The sequence below is a fragment of the Ammospiza nelsoni genome, chromosome 9 (assembly GCF_027579445.1).
Source record: "Ammospiza nelsoni isolate bAmmNel1 chromosome 9, bAmmNel1.pri, whole genome shotgun sequence".
NCBI lineage: Eukaryota > Metazoa > Chordata > Aves > Passeriformes > Passerellidae > Ammospiza > Ammospiza nelsoni.
The window spans coordinates 12,843,313-12,863,742 of record NC_080641.1 but is presented as its reverse complement, the minus strand read 5'-3'; the positions used below and the strand labels follow the sequence as shown (position 1 = coordinate 12,863,742).

The following is a 20,430-nucleotide window of genomic DNA, read 5'->3' as shown; positions in this document are numbered from 1 at the left end:
TTTCAAAATTCCTGATACATTTTCTGCAATCTTTGTTGATAAGTACTGTCCCAAAGCATTCCTGCTGGGTTTTGAAATTTGGGCTCTAATCCCACAGCTTGATTTGGGTAATCAAGCCTCTGTTCTGTGCTGCCATCAGCCATGCCAGTAGATTAGATTGCAGTACCAGACGGGAAGATAAAAGCTGCTTCTGGCCTCAATTCTTGCAGGTTGAGCAAGCAAAGCAAGGAGAGGCAGAGGTTGCAGGGTCAGGAGGGGCACGAGCTCGCCCTCAGTGCAGTCAAGAGTCAGACTTTGAGAGGGCTGAGTGGATCACAGGGGTCCCAAGATGATGAGATGCTTGAGTTCAAGGGGATTCCAGCTTGTTGGAGAGGAGGGAAAAGACTGCTCACACATCTGTGAAGGAGAAAAAGAGGGATGAAAAAAGAAATGGAAAATTTGCACTGTGCTTCAGGACCTTGTTTTAAGCATGTTGTGAGGTTTTGGGTAGGGCTGCAGTTCAGTGGTGAGGATTTCCAGTTGAATTTCAAGAGCCAAAAGGAAAAAGAGGTTTTACAAAGCCAAAAGGAGTGAGATTCTTGTAGCAGTCCAGTCCAAGTCCATTTAATTATGCAAATTGTTACAAAACAGCCATGCAAAAGCAGCCTAGAACAGAGGTCTCCATTTACCCCACTGAGCTCTGCCAATAAATTGTGCAATTCAAATGTACAGATGGAAATCAGCTTGTAGACATAACTTGTTACATCAAAACTGTAGCAATTTACATTGGTGATTATGTTCTGTTAATTACTGGAGGAAGGAACAATGAAGTATTTTGAAAAACAACGATTCTCTATCACATTATCTGCTGTTGTTGCTTTAATGCTCTGCTTTAACTGGGTATGAAGTCTTGCATAACACTCTTTGTTTTTGTAAATGAAATCTCACCAGTAGTAAACTCAGTACTTTGGTTGTTAGTCTTCAGCAAGTCCCTGTTTTCTTCTCCCTCCCTATGGAGTTACTGCTGCCTTACCGTAAAAAGAATTAGGATTTATTTTCAGGGAATTTCTGTTTCTTCCTCCTCCTACCATGGGAAACAAGGGCATATTTCTTGATGTTTGAATTTTTGGTTCCCAACTTCTTGGAGCTAAAAGGTGACAAGGCAGCAGCTGTGGAACCCTCTCCTTTTTGCACTGGCTCAGGTCCCTCAGTGAGGACAGTTCTGCTCTCTCACCTCCTCTCTGCTGCCCAGTGCAGATTTAGGAGAACCATTCTGCAGAATATTGTGGGTGCTCACTGTATTCCATTTCCTGGGAAAAATTCCCTGAGAGAAAAGGTGAAGGCTGCTGGAATAAACCCTCTTCAGCATAGCCCTTGTAGCCACAAAAGGTGCCAGGAAATCTGGTGTCTTCTTTTATTTCTGGATAGAAGAGCATTCCTAATGCAGTATTTTGGGGGTATAACTGCAGCCTCATGTCTTTGTAGTTTGAATTTTTTTTTCAGATTATAAATACTGGAAAATAGATTAACAAAACTGTGGAATACCAGTAAGGAATTTTTGTTGGGGTGTTGGTAATGCTTTTTCTTTCAGAAGAACAGTTAGCAAATGGACCAAGTCCCTTCTCTGCTAAGATTTGTTCTCTCTATTTCCTTTTACTCCACCTTTTCTTTGCCAGTTTAATCTTTGGTCGTTTTCCTCACTCCAGTGGCACAGTGGGGCCATTACATCAGGCAGGGCCCTTGGGGCATTCTGCTGTAATACAGTGATGTTGCAAAATAAACACCTGCTTTGATTCATTGTTTGCTGTATAAATTCACTGAGTGGTGTTTTCCATCCTGGCCAGATGGGTTCTGTAGCACTTCCTCCAGTGACCTGGTTGATGGAGAGGACCTGGAGATCAGCAGTCCAGAAGAATTCTCCTCTTTTCAAGACCACGTTGTGGCAGAACAGTTGACATACATGGATGTGGTATGTAGAGTATTGCATATAATACAACTTTATAAAATAAAACATTTTTTTGTTAAGTTACATTGCTTTAAGTGTAGGGTTCCAGAACAGGACTGCTGCTGGGACACAGAACACAGCTCTGTGGTTATCCCAGATGTTTCAGTCATTGAGCTTTTTCCTTCTGTCATTTTGAAGGGTTTTTTGGTTTTGTTTTTTTGTTTTGGTTTTTAATATGTAGCCTCTTTTGCAAAAGTTATTTGCACTGAGAAACAGCAAATTTAACTATAACACTACCTGGCTTACAGATGTCTAGGAATTCTGGACTGTAGTGCTTGGATTTTGCTTTGTCTCTATCAATTCCCTTCTGAATATCATTATATAAAAGAATTTTATCTTGGTTATGCAGCTGATATAAAGGCGTCCCTTATTTTCCCATTATTTTTTAGCTGGCAGTTCTTTTGGGGCATCAAGCCTATAAAGAGTATGCCAAAGGATATTTTAAACTAAGAGAGAACCAATATTTACCTTTAAGTACCATATTAGATTTAGGTCAAATTTGTCCTCTAAAGCTGTATTTCTTCTTGTGAATAAAAGATTTAGGAGAAAGCTGCTGGCTTACCACACCTCTGTTTCCCTCTAGATGCTCTTCAGAAGAGTTGTGCCCTACCACTGTTTGGGATCCATCTGGTCTCAAAGGGATAAGAAGGAAAACAAGAACCTGGCTCCCACTGTCAGAGCCACCATCACCCAGTTCAATGCGGTCACCAAATGTGTCATCAGCACTATCCTGGGGACCAGGGAGCTCAAAATCCAGCAGAGGGCCAAGATCATTGAGAAGTGGATTCACATTGCACATGTAAAGCATTTATTCTGTTTATTGTTTTTTGGGTGGGTGCCTTGGAGTGAAGCAGTTGGGAGAGGAGAAAGGGGTTGTACACACTGGTCCCAGGCTATCTTAGCTCTAATTCTTTCTATTTTTAACTGATTTTTTTGTGATACCAAATAGATATTGCCCTTCTTCTCCTCAGTTCTTCCCCACCATGGAAATGGGGTTGATACTTGGCCATGCCAGAGCTTTAGAGAGCTCCAGATAGCTGATATCAGCAGCTCTTCCCTTGTCCACTGCTGGAATCACTCCATGGTGGGAGGCTGCTGGCCTTCAGCAGCATGTGGAATCACCTCCCTGTGCCTCAGCAGAGCTTCCAAGAGGGTCTTGTAGCAGATTCCATGTTTTTATCCTGTTTTTCCTAATATGTGCAAGAAGGGGGTTTTCCCATGCCTGCTTTACATACCTAGTTTGCTAATTTCCTAGGTTTTAATACTTTACTGTAATGTTCCTCATTCCTCTTGGAGCACTGGGCAGCTGGCAATAAACAAGATCTCTCTGGAAGAGAGCACTTCAAGCACTTCCATGTGGATGTGTGTTGACTCCTAAGAATCCCATGGATTCTTTCTGAGCTCTACAGAACAGTCAGAAAAAGCTGAAGCCAGAGGCTTTCCAGCCTTGGCAACTTCTGTGCTTCCAGAGGCAGCATTGAGTCCTGGCACCTGAGCTCTGGCAGCTGCATGGTTCAGGAAGCTGGCATGGGGAAGGGCCTGGACCTCTCCTGTGGCACTTAGATCTGCTTGTTTTTATCATCATCTGGTGGATGCTTTGTTGCCTGTGTGAAGGGATTAGGAAGGTTGATTCCCAGTTTCTACATGCAGATCCAAGTGGCAGAGGGCACCAGCTAAAAGGGCCTGCTTCCTGGGGCAGGCTGGACAGAACATCATCATCATCCCAAGGCAGAAGGGAGGCCGGGGGAAATCAGGGAAGGCACTGCCCTCATCCCACTCACTCTGTGGATGGAGAACTTTGTTCTACACCCCTGCTGATTCTGTGCTTCTCTCTTTACTTAATTCATTAAGTGCTCCAGTCGTAGCATGAAACACATGAAAAATGTATGTGCACACTCTGCAGAGCAATGGCACATGTACAGCAGCTGGGTGCACATTTACTGAGCTGCCCACTTCTGAAGAAAGCTGCTTGCTTTGTGCATGCAAATGAGTGTTTTGAACAGCTAGGTGCCTGAATTAGAAAATAATCCACTCATTAAAGTACAGTTATTCACTGATAACTAAGCTTAGCAGCACAGAGTTCCACGCTTGTTATCTCCTCCTGACTTTTGGATCCATTTTCTTTGTTCAAAAGATAAACTGGATACTTTCTCTAGTGCCAACCCTCTGCTCCACCTAGATCTAAGGTTCCTGAGCAGGAGCAGCCAGTTTCACTCAAACAATATTTTCTTTAAAAATAAAAGGAAAAAATGAAATAATTAATGTGCTGTTATGCTTAAAATTTTTAAAATCAAAGTTGTTTTTGCACAGAATTCTTTCTGGTTTTCCCTCTGTGAAGGACACAGCATGAAACAAAGTTATTAAAACCAGTCTTAAAAATTCTTCTTACATGCAAACGAAAGCTTGCTCAATTTTAGCCTGCAGTTGGTTGAACCACTGAGAACACTAAATCCAGTATTAAATGAAACTCCTACTGTGCTCTAAATTACACAGTGTGCAGTTAAGTTAAGATGGTTCCAAATTGGTTCTTCCAGTTCAAACTCCTGTTGTACTGGGAAGAAATAAGAAAAGCTGGTAATTTGTGCCTCTAAATTCGTGTTCTCCACAAGCTGAATTTCAGGTTGAACAAAAAGAAAGGTCTCATTCTTTAACATGTCAGTCTCTGGAGAAGAGCTGTTATGTGGGGTTTTTTTTGGCCCCAAGCCATGCAAAAACAGCTTTCAGTTCCAGTGAGTCCTGCCCCATGATCTTGAACTTGGTGTTTATCTGACCCAGGTGCCCACCTGCTTCAGGTGCTGTCAGCCCGGGCTCTCTGCTTAAGCCACACTTGGATAAATGGAGTCTCCTAATTAGAAGTTTTTTTATGGGTCAGTAACTGGGAGAGCTTGTACTCTCCTCAGCTGATCAGTCACTTCTAATGCAGCTCATGAACAGAGATGCTGATGGATTAAGGTCTGACTTTTGCTTATGATGAGGTTGCTTTACATTTGTTCAGTCCTACAAAGGAATAAATCGTGTCTGTTTTCACTGTAAGGATCCTTTACATAATAAGCATTATTAGGGTAAGAATCAGATTCATAAAACCATTGATAAGCAGAATTTGAGTTTGAATACATTCTTATCTCCATGCAGCAGTCAGATTGGCAGGTGTTTTGTCTGCTGGATTTGCATGTACAGACACCTGTGCTGAAGGTTGTGGCATCCAAGCTCTGGTTCTTGAGCCACCAACAGATTTCCAGGAGTCACAGACCAGACTTGCCCTCTTGCTTCCCTCCTCTTTATGAGAAATACGTGCTACTTTTTTGAGCTTTTCATTATCCTTTTCCACCCAAGCTTTTGCCACAAAGTAGATGCACAAGAAATATCCATGGGCCAGTCTCTCTGTTCAGATTTGATCCCAGCTCTGGAAAAGCTGGGAAGGTTTTTCTCTTTAACAGTGTGCACATACTTGAATAACAGGTTATTCCTTTGCATGTCTTTATTTTTAATTGACACTGAGATGATTGAGGGTTTACATTTTAAATACCACATAAAGAGGCAAAGCCTGGTTTTCTCCCTAAGGGGTAAAAGGGATTGGTAACTATAAAGAGCTTTTTAAGAAGTATAACCTTTGTGCCTTTCACCATGGCTTCATGGACTCAGTTCCACTTTTATTTTTACTTGGAGAACTGGAAGCTGTGACACCATAAATAGATGAAAGTGAGGAAAACAAGCTCTAAATGCCAAAGCTTGTGCAGTGTTTGGTGGCTGGAGTGGGGAGTGATGTTCTTGATGCTCAGTATTTGCACAGCTGCTGCTCAGCAGTGAGAATGTGCAGCAGGCCTGACAGGGCTCAGAGAGAGGAGTACCAAGGTCTGTGCACTGCTGACATTTAATGCTCCTGTGTTTCCAACCACTCCTTTCACAGGAATGCAGGATCCTGAAGAACTTTTCCTCCTTGAGGGCCATCATTTCAGCTCTGCAGTCCAACTCCATTTATAGACTGAAGACCACCTGGATGTGTGTTTCCAAGTAAGCCTCTCCCTCAGTTCCCAAGGGTCACAGGGCTCAGTGCTCCTTGTTTTCTTCCTTTCCTCACTCTTTCTGTTCTGTTCCTTCACTAACATGGGTCCTGTCAGAAGAACCTCCCATTCCTGGGATGCTCAGACCCCTCCTGTGAGCTCCTCTTTTCTGTTGAGGGGACAACCTGCCCTTGGGGATACTGAATTCTGTCATTTTTAGCATGTTGGGTCTTCCACAACCTCTCTAGAAAAACTGTGGCACTGACTTCTCACCCAGCTCATGCTCACCACTCCCAGGTCACCACCATCTCTGCTTGTTGTCCTTTTTCCCATGAAGTTTGAGGAGATCCAGCTTGCTACAGATCCTCCCAACTCTTCTCCTGGTGCTGATATTTACATAAAATATATTCCCAAATTACAAAATCCAGTATTGAAGATAATATTTCTTCCAGGGGAGAAAATATTTCTTCACTTTATTGTGATTATAATATTTACTGCCTGCCCCACAGATGCCAGAAGTTGCTGTCTAGAAAAGATGGTGTTCTGCTCATTCATTTTGGGGAAATCAGATTTCTTTGCCTTTTGTAAATTAAAGTATCCCTCTGCCAGGCAGAATCCTTCTGTATTTCCTCTCCAAAGAAGTCAGATTTTCCTTCTACTGCCCTGTGTTTCTGATCAAAATATTGCCTATCTTGTCTTGGGCAAAAAACTACTCCTGCACTTATTTGCTTCGAGCTTTCCAGAAGACATGGAATAGGACAAAAACTTGGGTTTTTCTGTTCCTTTGTATCTCCTGACCCATTCTCACACTGCACTGACAGTTCAAAGCCCTGCCCAGGGGCTGCTGCTGGTGTTTCTTTGCTGTCAGATGAGGCCGAACTTTGCTGGAAGCACCAGAATGTCCCACCAAGGCTCCCAGGAGATGTGCAGCATCTCACTGGGTGCATTTTGGTGCTGTTACCTTTTATAAGTAGAACTGCTAATGATTGATGGGAAACAAGCAGAAACTTGATTGGATTTTAGAGTGCTTGCTAATGACATAAATGACATTTATCTTCCCCTGTGCAGGGACATCCTGCTGATGTATGAAGAGTTGTCAGAGATCTTCTCAGACCATGACAATTACCTGACAAGTAGGGAGCTGCTGATGAAGGTGAGAACTGGTGTGAGTTCAAAACTTGTGATCTCAGTGAAATCAGAGGTTTAACCCTTTTTGAAACAGGCTGCCAAAGCTCATCTCTTCTTCAAGGACCTTCCCTGGTGTTTAGGGAACAGCAGGCTGTAGAACCTGAACTTCTTGCTGGGCTGAGAGTTGATTTCCTTGTTCCTGGAAGAATCAGTAGCTTTAGCCTGGATAGCCACAGCCAGCAGGCTCTGGCAGCAGGATCTGGGTGGACAGCAGCCCCTCAGCCCAGGAGGTCACTGGAGCAGTGCCACACCTTCAGCTGAGGAATCAGTCCAAGATGTTTGTCCCATTATCCTGTACCTTTCTCAGAACTACAAAGCAGGGCTGGGAATTCTGAAGGAACAAGCTTCCTGCTCTGTGTGTGGCCAGATGGACAACAAAGCAGGCTCTGTGTGGAGCAGTTTGACTCTTGCACTCTCCTGAGTGAACCCCAGTAAGCTCAGGAGCCTGAAAGGGGTGAGGAAGAATGGCAAGGAAGGGCTGTGTTCGGCAAAAGCTAAGGAATGTTTGTGGCAGGTTTTTTCCATCTGCATAAAAAAGTTCCTATAAACTCACTAAGCAGTTCATTCTTTGGCAGTTCTGTCCAGCCAGTCTGGCATCTGTCCCTCAGCCCCTTGCCTTGGGATCAGAAACTCTGTGTTTTGCTCAGGAATGGTGGGTGAACACACTCACATCTGTCAGTCTGTTTTGTTTATCATCCATTTATCAACATCTGTAGGTAATTTTTAAAGCAGGTGAGACCATAATAAGCATAGAGGGAAAATGTGTGTTCAAAACAGCCTGATTAACTAAATATTAAAAGACAAAACAACTCAGACTGAGCCTAGACCTCTGGCTCCCAGTAAATCACCCTCCAGCTGCCCTAAGCAGATTTTAAAAACATTTTGGAAGCAGTGAGAGGAGAAAAATCCCTCAGAATAGCTAGAACCTCTCCCCTACTTTTCATCTTGGACCATTTGGAGGATTAATATCCACTGAATCCTCAAAGGCTTAGTTTTCCTTCACTGTAAATAGCCCCTGTAAGGGAAGCCATGTTGGACCTTGCCTGTCCATCCTGCAGATCTAAGTGTGGAGCAAACAAAATGCCATTGGAAACAGGTGGGGTGGCATGGAAAGGGAGCAGTGTTCTCTCCTCCTGAACAGACATTGATAATGATTTGTGACACATCTGCACAACCACTGTAAGAAACACATAACTCCAACATCCCCTGTGCATCCAGGGAAATAAAGGTTTAAACAACTATGGTGAAATATCTCATCCATTCATCTGAAAGCTGGAGCTGTGGGGATGGAAACCTGTTCCTTTAATTTCCTGCATGGTTTTGGATTAGTCAGTAAACCACAGTCACTGGATGCTGGTGTTGCAGCATAAGAAAAACAACCAAGCATTACAAAGATGGAGATGTGTACTTGTAGCAGGCCTGATGAGGGAATTAACTAGAATTCCTCATGTCAGGAGTGTTGGGATAGAGCATCTGGACACCTGAAGTATGTCTGAGCTTCTCTGATTTACACTCCCATGAGATTTTCAGCAGCACTTGGCTTTGGCCAAAGCCATTCTGCAGAAAAATTGCCTCACAGTCATCTTGGGTGATTTTTGTTCAAAATTCCCAACCAGCATCCAAGTCCCAGGAAATCAACATGTATGTAGACACACATGTGTCTGCACAGCAAGTATTTTTTGCTGGCTTAACCTGTCTGGCTAAATGTACTTAGTATTTTGCATGCATGCAGTTTTCAGTTCACCACTTGGATCCTTCATTAATTGCCTTTAATGCTTTATCACCTCACAGGAAGCAACATCCAAATTTGCAAATCTGGACAGCAGTGAGAAAGAAAATCAGAAAAAGTCACAGAAACGACTGCAACTTCAAAAAAACAAGGTGTGTTTGGGGGTTTTCCTCTCTTTTTTGAATGGTAACATGATTAACCTAATTGGTCGATTCTACAAGAAGCAAAATCCAGAAAAGTCTTCACCAGAGTGGGCAGGAGAGGATTGATGAATATAAACATGTGGTCATCACTTCCAGCTCTCTTTTTCAGTCCTACAAGAAGGAGTTCCATTCTCTACTCTTGTTACACTTTAGAGAGAAATGCAATTTCTATGTAGTGAAACGTGTGCTGCTGTAAATACTGAAGTTCTTGTGATAAAGAGAATTAGCTCTGGCAGAGCAGAAGTGTCATTTACTTTCAAACATGCTGATGAAGCTTCTGCTTGAAAATTGCACAGGCTTCTACAGAGATTGCTTTGTAAAATGTGTCTGGGGTCCAGCTGCTGGTGAAAATGGTTTTTGTCTCAAAGTTGGCAAAGATTTAAAAGGACAGGGAGAGAGAAATCTGGAATAGAGAGGCAAAAGTGCTGAATATGATTTTTGTCTGTGTAGTTGTTTGACTGGGAAAAATATGGATACTTCTGGATGGTAGAAACAAGTGTTTCCTTTGCAAGTGTAGAGCCAGCCTGAACTCTGCAAATGCTGGCAGTCTAGAAGTTTAAAGTGTGACTAATTAGCATTAAAATGCAGTGGATGGCTGGGGAAGATGTCACTTCTTGGAGAGAAAAAAAAATGGTGGCTTGACTTGACTTCACTATCACAAGGTATAATCACACATCTCTGGTAAAAAATCCACAGGGATGAAGCAGAAGCTGCTCACACAGGCTGGCCAGAACCATTCCCCTGCTCCTCCTCCTGCAGCAGGTGACAGAGGGACCCTGTCCTTGTCCTCAGTGCTCCTCCCAAAGGCAGGGTTTCCTGGGGACCCACTGTTGGGAAGCAATGGCCATACTGTAATGCAAAACCACTGGGTAATACCTGTGAGAGCATCCTGGTCTCAATGGAATTGGATTTAAATTCTATATTATCTAATGAAAATGATGTAATGAAAGAAAACATAATTATAGGACTGATGCTTGGTTAAGCAGATTACTTTAATCTCATTTTCTTACACAGGGGTGTTCTGGAATTGTAATTATTCTCATTTTTCAGTCAGTTAATCCAGCATTGCTCTGCTCACTTGCAGGGAGTGATGCAAGGCACGGTCCCTTACCTTGGCACCTTCCTGACTGATCTCATCATGCTTGACACAGCCCTTCAGGACTATGTTGAGGTAATTTGGGGCAATTTTTTGGAACTCTAAATACCCTCCCTGCCTTCCCAACTGAGTTTACATGGTTCTGCATCCTCTCCTTCTGCAGCTCTTAAAATCTGTTTACAAAAAGAAAAGGGAGGCAATATGCAGTGTTATTAACTGGAACTTGTGTGAATTTTTGTGCATTTATCTCAAGGTACAAGTCTGGCTCTTCTCTGATCCCTTCTCTTTCCTTCCAACAGGGTGGCCTGATCAATTTTGAGAAGAGACGAAGGGTAGGTTGAATGTTCTGTGGTTTTTGGTTTATTGATACCCTCTGGCCAAGGGCATTTGTCTTTAGCAGCTGAACCAGACCTGGTGGCAGGAGACCTTTGCTTTCCAGAACACACAGTTAGTAAATATCCTCCTTCTCCTGCAGGAAACCTTTCACTTTTGTAGGTGAAAGTCTGCAGAGAGCAAGCCAGGTACAGAGGAGGCTGTCAGTCTGTCCCTTTGGCTTGATCCTTGTTGGTCAAAGATAAGTAATGTCCTGGAGGAGTAAAGGTGCTGGGGTTACCTTGGGCTGAATGAAGTCAGGCCAGATCTCTATCCTAGGGTTGAAAGCAGACCTGGCCTTGGCTGAGATGGAGCCATTTCCTGCCCTGAACTGCTCAATAACCTGCCCTGAACAATCCAGGGTTATTCTGGCAGGGTGTGTATGAGTGCAGTTACAGAAGAGCAGCACACTCTGGTCACATGCCTTAAGGGCAGCATTTTACATTCCTCTGGAGCAAGTCTGAGTGCACATTATGAATCCTAGGGAAAGAAATCCCACTTTATTGTTAGAAAACTGGTTCTTGAAATAGTTACTCAACTGAAACTGAACTTCACATCAAGCTAAGTTTGTCCTGGATCCCTTGTTGTATGAATGAATATAATCTTGTTCTCTAATTAGACTTTCTATCTGATTATTTATTTTCTTAGGAATTTGAAGTCATTGCCCAGATCAAGCTCCTGCAGTCTTCATGCAACAGCTATTGCCTGATACCAGACCAAAAATTCATCCAGTGGTTCAGGAGGCAGCGACACTTAACAGAGGAGGAGAGGTGGGTGCTCAGTGCAGCTGGAAAACCTCTCTTCTCACCCCCCACACCTGGGCAGGGACATGCAAACACTGGGGAGTTTTAAAACCTGTTACAAGGGGGTGAAATATCCCCTTGGCCCTGGTAAAATGCAGGCAGAGCAGTGTTCCCCTTTGTGGAGCTGCAACCTTCTGTGAGGTGAGAATAACTGAAGGACTGGGATTTCTTGAATGTCGCTGCCGTGAGATGTACAACTAAATAACACTGTGCAACTAAATGACATTGTACAACTGAATAACATTGTACAGCTAAATAACAGCTAATAAAGAAGGGGGCAGTTTCAAGGAGAATTGTACAACTGAATAACATTGTACAACTTAATGACATTGTCTGCAAATATTCACCTGCTGGCCTCTGCCCTGCAGTTACAAACTCTCCCGTGAGGCTGAAGCAGCTGCTGATACCAACATCCTGTCTCCCAAATCCCAGAAAAGCATGGTGAAGAGGATCAGCACGTGAGTATGATGGGGCAGAGGGGTTTTGGGGTGGGAATAGGGACCTGGATAACTCAAGTAGTGCTCATTTAATCAGCTGCAGAACATGGCTGGGGATCCACAACTCTGCATTGCTTTAAGGAGAAATGCAGCCTTGTGGCTGAAGCTGTCCCTTTGTGTTGCTAGAAGCAGTCATGAGGATTATTAAAGCTAGAAGAGACTAGAATAAAGAATCCTTCCTATGGTGTCAGAAAAAGAAACCATTTTTAGTGATGGATTATAATTCAGTACCTGTTGTGTAATAACTTTGCTGAATACAGCAGGAAAACAGAGTAAAGGAGGATGAAGTCTGGTCTATTATTAGTCTAAATTGCTGTAGACATGCAAAATTTCCTTACAGGATTTTAATATGAAAATTAAGGTTAGCAAAGAGGTATTTGATAGTGGAAACAACCAGCTGGAGAAGGAAAAAAAAATCATGAGGACATGATCCAATTTGGTGTAATACCACAAAGATTCAGACAGGAACAGGGCCATCATGTAGCTGGACATGGGAAACAAGAGGCTAGCAGGAATGCAGGGAAAGCTGCATGGAATAAAGCAGAGCTCAAAGACTGAAGTAAAACTATCTGCACTCTGAATGTGTTTTGCTAATGAATGCTGTAGAAAAGCAGTCAGTGACACCTCTTTAAGGTGTATTAAATCAATAACTGCATGCTGATGCTCCCTGCTCCTCTTGGTGGGTCAGACCAGCTTGTTCTCTTTGACACTCCTTTCAAGCCACTTGACCTGCATTTAGAAATGAGTCTTGGAGAGGGAATGCCTTTAATTTACACTTCATGATCTCCTTATTGTGAGAACCTGGTACCTGTGGCACCTTAATAGAGGGCAGGAATTGGCAGGGGGGTGAATTTGCCCTTTGAAGCCCTTTTTTCTGCTAAATGAGCCTGAAAATGTGAAGAGATGGCAGGAGAGTGTTGTTCTAGTGGGGCATGAGCTGGTTGTGGCCTTGCAGCTGTGGGCACTCTGGGTCAGGAAGGTGTTGTGTTAGCCTGTAACAAAGCCTCTGGACAAACTATAAACACCACAAAGGAAATGACAACAGGCCACACCAGAGAGGAAAAATCTCCAGAATGTAAGAGCTCTGAACCAAGGGACAGCTTTGCTCAGCCCAGCTCTCACTTACTGGCTTTTATGCTTTCTTTCTTTCTTTCTTTCTATCCTAGACTTTTTCTGGGCACTGATGTGTTCACGCCACCCAAAGAACAACCCCTGAAGAGCTCTCCTGCAGGAGGGAGCTCTGGGGAGAGCACGGATTCAGCCAGTGTTTCATCGTGTGAGTTTAACCACTCTGAAACTGAGGATGTGTGTGTCACTCCCGTCTCCAGTCCTGAGGACCCTCTGAAAAAGGTACACCTGGGGCCTCTGCATGCTGCAGGCAGGCCCAGGGCTCTTGGTCTTGACTAAAGCATTGGTTTTAGTGAAATGGAGAGAGAAATGTGTAAAAATGGAAGTAATCCAGTCGGGACTCTTTCACAGTGTTCTGTGTTGTTCTTTACAGTGGGTTTGTTCTGTCAGGAAGATTCTGAGCAAGGCAGAGGGAGGGAAAGACAAACGCTGAGCAGGGGAAGGAAGGGGGCAGTTTCAAGAAGGCAGAGAGGAGGGGGTGTGTGCATTTCCACTTGTGTAAGGGCTCTCCCCTGGAGCAGGAGTGCCTGGGACACCCTTCTGCTCCTTCCCAGCCGGTGCCAGTTCATGGCTGGCTGCCCACAGCCTCATCCTGTTCCTTGGATCTGCTGCCACCTCCTGGGCTGCTCTTACTGCGAGGCCAGAGCATCCCCAGCAGGACAGAAACTGTCACTAAAATGCTGGAATCCATCAAGTGAAGTTCAGTTCTCAGTTCAGCAGGCTGGGCAGTGTGGGTGACTGAGGTTTTATCTGTGCCTTCTGCGTTCTCCCATTCCTCTGGCACAGTGCCACACACACCAAATGTGTCCCCTTTGTGACAGCACTTTCCTTTCTGTTGTGCAGATCTCTGGCTACTCCTTATCCTCCTGTTCTCCTGACTCTTCCATGAGCACGCCTTCCTCAGGGGTGTCATCCTTACCCTCATTCCTGCTGGCCTCCAATGACGACAAGAGCTCCGTGGGCTCTGACAAGGGCTATGACTCTGACAAGGGCTCCATCAGCTCTGACAAGGGCTCAGGCTGCAGCAAGGGCTCCGTGTGTGACGCTGGCTCAGGCCTGGACAGTGGCTCCATGCCCTGCAGGGACTCAGGCTCGGTGCTGGGCAGTGCCCCCAGAGCGCTGCCCGTGTACAACCGGCAGAGCGAGGGCTCCTGCATCATCCGCGTCAGCATGGACGGGCTCCAGGACAGCATCTACAAGAGCATCCTGGTGAGTGCCACGGCTCTGGGCTTGGCACCTGTGCCCATGGCGGGTGGCTGAACCCAGCACTGCCTTCTGAGAGCCCCCCTTCACTGAACTGGCTCATCAAACTTGGCTGGAATGGGAAAATGGCACATGGTGCCATGCAGAATGGAGCCTGCTAGGAATGAGATGTCTTGAAACAGCTTTAGGGAAGTTTCTGATCTGGAAATGGGAGTTTGTGTTTTATCAGAAAGGTCCAGGTGAAGCACTGTGAGCACATTGAGGTTTTCACATAAGCTGGTATGTTTTCCCTGGAGCAGCTTTCCCCAGGAGCTGGTTTCTGGAAACAGGGAGCTGACATGCCCTTTAATTCCACAGCTTTTCCCAGTGAAGAAGGGACAATCTCCCTTCTCTTGCCAGACCAGCAGCCCCAGAATTCAGGCATTTCCCTCTCTGCTTATTCCACAGACATATCCCAGCAATGCCACTGGTGCTGGACCGTGGGTGACGTGGCTTAGCTCAGCTGGGGGGGAAACAAAAGCGTGATAGTTCTCAGCATCTTTAGTTCCTGATTTTAATGGTCTCACTTCCCCAAATCCAGCAAGTTGTTCCCTGAGGGCCTGATGGATTTGGCTGCTGGTGAGACTGCAGGAGGCTCTGGAGGAGCTGATTGTCTGCTCCAGATGCACTTGCACAGCACACAGCAAACCCAGCTACAAGGCCAGAAGGCTTTGCAGGATGTCCAAGGGAGCACTTAGAGCAGGAGGCTGCAACAGCAGCTGGAGCAGCTCTTCACAGGGGCTTCAGTGGCTGGTGAGAGTGAGGTCTCTCAGAGGGAGCAGACACTGGCATCTACTGCTGTCTCACTAGTATACTGTACCTGAGTCAGCTTGAACTAAAAAGCCACCACCTCCAAATGTCAAAACTGCTAAGTCTAGTGTCTGTCAGCACCTGCCCCTTTGTTACTGACCTGTGCTTTCAGTTCTCTGACATCTCTTCCAAGAACAAGCAGTCAGGTTTTTACTAACTACTAAATGACAAGAGTGAATGAGAAGAATCTCTCATTGCACCTTATCTTTGCAGATAACCAACCAAGACAGAATCCCTGATGTCACCCAGCGAGCCTTGCTGAAGCACAACCTGGAGCCTGATGCAGTTGAAGATTATGAGCTTGTGCAGGTCATCTCTGAGGACAAAGGTAGGGAAGCAGAACTCTGCTGCTGCCTGCAAAGTTCTGTTGGATTTCAAAGGGAAGAGTAAAACGGGAAGCATTAGAAATGCTGCTGATGGGTCACAGCTGCCAGTGAGAACCCCCTGGCTGCTCAGGAGTGGTTTCTGTCAGCACAGCCCCCTTCCCACAGGCACAGCCAGCTCCTGGGCTGCCAGGCTGACTCCATGTGTGCCTTGCAGCCATGGGCTGACCACAGGATTTTGGGTGGGGGTGATGTTCTGCCTTCCTGGCACCAGGCCCTTGGATCCCACCCACCTTCAGCCTTCTCTGAGAGTCTGCCAGGGCCTCTGCCAGGCTGAGCATACTCCCTTTCCCCCTGCTCCCAATGCTGCTGGCCCTGCCCACACTGTCCTGTCTCAGCTTTGCTGCTGCTGTGCCCCCTCCCCTCTAACTCTGCTGTGGCCCTGTTGTGCAGAGCTGGTGTTCCCCCGTGATGCCAACGTGTTCTACGGCATGAACAGCCACGTCAACTTCGACTTCATCCTGAGGAAGAGGGCAGAGCTGCTGGGCTGAGGCTGCACCTGCACTGCCCTCCCGGGTCACAGGGAATCTGTCAGAATCCCCTGCTGAAAATGTGCAATGGGAGCAATGGGCAGCCCTGGTGCAAAGGCTCCAGGCTGCTGCATTTGTCTTGAGGACACGCCATGAGCCATCTCTGTGAGAAAAGGGTCTCCTTCATGCCAGTATTATACAGAAAAAGATCATCTGAACTTATTTTTATAGAACTGAAGCAAATTCTGAGTATGTCTGCCTGAACCAGCTGAGAATTTTTTGCACTTGTTCTATACCAGAGAATGACCCATTTTGGATCTTGTTTCCAAAGAACTGTAAAATGAATGAACTGCACTTGCCTTTGCATGAACTTCATGAATGGGACAAACACTACTTTGTGTTGGATGGAGGTCTGAATGTCACAACAGGGTGGTTTCCCTTGGACTTGGTTAAGCCATGGACCAGAACCTGATGCCTTCTGTGTGCACTCCATGTGATGGATGGATGTCCTCCCAATGTGCAATTCCTCTGCTGGAACTGAAATCTGAACCTCTTCAAAAGCCATAAGTAAGACATTGGATTGTAAGCAGCCCTGGTTTGAGACACATGAAATACACAGAGTATTTCTGGTTCTGCTGGTAGCACTGTGCATCCCTGCACAGATTTAGGAGCTATTATCCAAACAAACAGCTTATAGGATTCTTAAGGATCATTAGTTAAAACAGAGTTTTATCCATGCCTGGGCCTTTTACCCCCAGTTCTGTGGCACTAATTTGCAGCACTGGGCTCAGGTTAAGTTTTACACTACATTTGGATTTACCACTTCTGTTTACAGGTAGGTAAAACAGACCAACTGTAGGTCTGCTCTACATGCAAGAGTCCTACAGCAGGTCCCACAAGCCTGGTGTAGGTCACAGCCTGAACAATTTATGAATTCCAGTTGTTTATTATAGGGTGACAGAGGGGGGTTGTTACTGAGCCTTAACCTTTGCCCAGAGTTGGGGCAAACTAGAAGTTCAGTTTTCTCTGTTTTTGGGGTCTGTACAGTGCAGTTCCTCGTGTACATAGCATAGCTCCTACTGTATATAGTACTGCTCACTCAGAGGTGTATGGCAGCGTTAAGCTGAAACATAAATGTTCTGGATTTTAAAATTACACTTTGCAAATGTTTATATATGTTATGTTTTTAACTGCTTACCTATAATCTTTATATGATAAGTATATAAATTGTTTTTCATTAATATTTGCCTGGAATCGGTCAATTTCCTATTATTAGTGCATGTCAGATGTGTAAAAACACCTCAGAGCACTTGCCTTGCTGTCACTTTCTTCAGCCTCTCCAAAGGACCAAAGCCCTTCCAGCCCATCAGCCATGCACACAGCAGCCTCTGAGAGACAGGGATATTTTGTGCAATTTCCTGAGGTTTCAGCTTAAAGATTTCCATAACTGGGTAATTAAGATTGCAGACCAGTTTTACGTCTTCTGCATGAAATTATTCTCTTTTGAGCCACTGAATGACTTCTGAGGCCAGATAATACAAAAGTGCCTTTGAGTGTATCCATTTCTCCCTACTGTGTGTTTTTCCTCCTGCTCTCCCAATCTTTGTTGTGTTTTCCCCTCCCTGCACACAATACCAACATTCAGATTAACAGTTTACTCACTACAGCCCCTTTCTGCCGTCTCACAAATCACTTCAGCATGAGGGGAGGCTCCTAAAGCTGCCCACAAGTCTCACACTCAGTCCCTGAACTACAGCTGCCCTGGCCCTCTCATCTTACACTAAGGAAGACACAACAAAAAGCACCTGAATCTGATTTTTGAACTACCTCAGGCCACAAAACCCAACACCAGGACCTCACTCCATTTCCTTCAGGATCAATACAATCCATTGGTGAACTTGGAATTTCACATGCCATATTGAGAGCACAGCAGCACTTTTCCATCCTTAGCCCACAGCAAAGACCAAGCTGGTGGGTTCCAAGCAGTCCCTACTGCAATTAACCATTTTTAGGGCCTGCCACCACAGCCTGCCTTGTGAAGAAGCTGCCAGAAGGCTGGTTCAAAGATGGTGCTCCTGCTCAGTTCTGAAACCCATTAGCTGAGTAAAAAACCCAACAAAATTGTGTCAGGGACCTAAGGTCATGTCTAAGGCACTGCCACATTTGCCCCTTGGTTGTACACGTCAACAAGATAATGAAGAACACTTTATTGTTGAATGGAGGGAACCTGACCCTTGAAAGAGAACCAGTGGATTGGTCCATTGACAGGAGGTTAACCTGTGGAAGAGGAACAATACTCACTGGAGCTGTGGCCAGCATGGAGGGGGTATCATGAACGACTCTGGCCTCATCTCACGCACTGGTCATGCTTGAGATGAGACTGTAACTGGAAAAATTCCACTCCAGAAGAGGAGATCCAAGGCCTGGTGCTGGGGTGGAGGGGGTGAAGACTTCCAGTGTCCTTCACACAGGCCATGTGGGCTCATAAAGCAAGAGACCTGCAGAGAAGCAAGAGGCAATGTGAGGCAGGAAGCAGCATCCATACTCACCAGGTATTGTGGGCATCTGCTCCCACATGGACACCAGCAGGAACTTGGCTTCCGGGTGGGAACTGCAGAATCACAACCTGCAGAGGGACAGGGCCAGGAATCCCTTGAGCTGGACTTCCATTAACCTCCAGAAACATTCAGGGTCAGACTGGAGGGGGCTTGGAGCAACCTGGTGTAATGAAAGGTGTCCCTGCCCATGGCAGAGGCTTGGACTGTGGGACCTTCAGTGGTGCCTTCCACAACCCAAACCCTTCCAGGACTCTCCCACACAATGAAGAACACACAGAGCTGCTCATCTTGCACCAGGTTCTATGTATTATCAGACCGGCTGACAGGTAATAACATGTCTTCTGCAGCAGAAAGCACAACATTGATCAGTAATTATTCAAAACAAACAAAAATTAAAACCAAAACCCCAGCCACACATACTCAATGCACGGATCTGCCAGCAGGTGAGCCCCCAGATAGCAATTCCAGGAGGGAATCCTCCTGCTACCCAGAAGCTCGGGGTCTGTGCCAGTACAGTCCATGATCACCTGGCCTCTGAGAAAGGTTTTTTAAAAAAAAATAAACACCATATCCTGCTGGCATGTGAGCCAACAGCAAAAACATCAGAACTCATCCAAAACACAGAAAAGTTCACTCCTCACATGAAAAAATATCCAGGCAAGTCGCCCTTCCGTCCTGTGACACACAATTCTATCGGGCTGTTGAGAGAGTTACATTGCTGTAGGTTCTTTTGGTTTTAGAAGGAGAGTTTGTAACCTAACTTCTTACATTTTAAGTTCCCAAAACTTCTACACTTGCTGTTATGGCCTGAATAAACAGGCCTGCCAATACGTTGTGGGGTTTTGCTTTCCTGAAGGACTAAGTTGAGGCAGGGGTGAAGCAGGATGTGACATGGACCAGCTCTGCCTGCATTCCCTTCAGGCAATGCAGAGATAAATAAATCCAGCTACCTCCACTTGCATGGCTTCCATGACTTCAGACATTCCAAGACATCTGTTCTGGATCCAGAGGCCTGTTTAGATGGGATGCAGCAAGATTAAAAATGAGCTGATGGGAAGCCAGCACTGGTTTTGGTACAGGAGTGTGACGGGGAGAGGACACGACAGAGGAGCACTGCTCTCCTGCACTGAACACTTTGGGGAAACATCTTGATTCTGATAGAGATCCCTTTGGAAAACAAACCCAAATCCCCCAGATGCTCAGCAAACAGGGTGGTAAAAGCCTACCGACCTACAAGGAGTAACAGTGAGGGAACAGCCCAGGTACAGCCATTCCGAAAGGCACTGACATTTGTACACCTCTATATATTAATCTTTATAAATACAGTGTTCTACATGAGGAACTGTGGAACCACGTCATTCCAGGCTGGTTTTCTTCTAACAAAAGCTTGCCAGGGCTTTTGCTTGGATCTGGAACGCTTGTTCTGCTTCCTCCTTGGTGCCCCACCCTGTCCTCGGCGGCCTGGGCAGGTGTCTGGCCCTTGGGAGTGGTGGGAAGGAGACCACATGAAGAGCTGCTCTACAACTTTCAAGGGTGAAAAGCTAAAGTGTGAGGCAGGTTCAGCTGTCAGAATCCCGGGGAGGTGGGCAGTCATAGCTCGTCCCTGGCTGACGGCGTGTCCAGGGAGGGCTGGGAGGGCAGCGCGTCCTTGTTCTGGGCGTCGCTGTGGATCTTGCCCTGCTGCCGGGACTTCCAGGAGTGCGTTCTGTCCCAGTCTGTGGACACGGTCTCGTTGTCCCAGATGGTGGAGGTCTCTGTGTCGCTGAGGTAGCCCGGCTGCCCCGTGTAGTGCGTGGGGTAAACAAGCAGGGGTTCTGCTGAGAAGGCCTTCAAGTCTCTGGGCTCGTAGTACTCCATGTACTTTGTGCTACGGGGGAGAGAAATGCCGTCAGCAACACAGGAACCTCACTGGTGCCAAGCTTGTCCCTGGGAGACATGGCCAGTGCAGGGAGCAGACTGGTCTGGG

The 20,430-nt window shown here is 45.7% G+C and overlaps 2 protein-coding genes across 3 annotated transcripts in view; one reads left to right on the top strand and one right to left on the bottom strand.

Annotated features, from left to right (window-relative positions):
* The window catches only part of RGL1 (ral guanine nucleotide dissociation stimulator like 1), a 75,202-nt gene extending 58,055 nt beyond the window's left edge, over positions 1-17,147 (top strand). For both annotated transcript variants that reach the window (XM_059478744.1, XM_059478743.1), the window contains 13 exons: positions 1,824-1,948; positions 2,568-2,783; positions 5,892-5,995; positions 7,054-7,138; positions 8,965-9,054; positions 10,190-10,276; positions 10,501-10,533; positions 11,222-11,343; positions 11,745-11,834; positions 13,040-13,223; positions 13,845-14,210; positions 15,267-15,381; positions 15,830-17,147. In XM_059478744.1, coding sequence (XP_059334727.1) covers positions 1,824-1,948; positions 2,568-2,783; positions 5,892-5,995; positions 7,054-7,138; positions 8,965-9,054; positions 10,190-10,276; positions 10,501-10,533; positions 11,222-11,343; positions 11,745-11,834; positions 13,040-13,223; positions 13,845-14,210; positions 15,267-15,381; positions 15,830-15,927 — 1,715 coding nt within the window. In that variant the 3' untranslated portion in view covers positions 15,928-17,147. The remainder of the gene's footprint in view (positions 1-1,823; positions 1,949-2,567; positions 2,784-5,891; positions 5,996-7,053; positions 7,139-8,964; positions 9,055-10,189; positions 10,277-10,500; positions 10,534-11,221; positions 11,344-11,744; positions 11,835-13,039; positions 13,224-13,844; positions 14,211-15,266; positions 15,382-15,829) is intronic.
* Positions 17,148-18,744: 1,597 nt separating this feature from the next.
* COLGALT2 (collagen beta(1-O)galactosyltransferase 2) overlaps positions 18,745-20,430 on the bottom strand; it is a 46,822-nt gene continuing 45,136 nt past the window's right edge. Inside the window, 1 exon segment of the mRNA XM_059478602.1 lies at positions 18,745-20,331. Within this exon segment, the coding sequence (XP_059334585.1) occupies positions 20,055-20,331 (277 nt within the window). The 3' untranslated portion in view covers positions 18,745-20,054.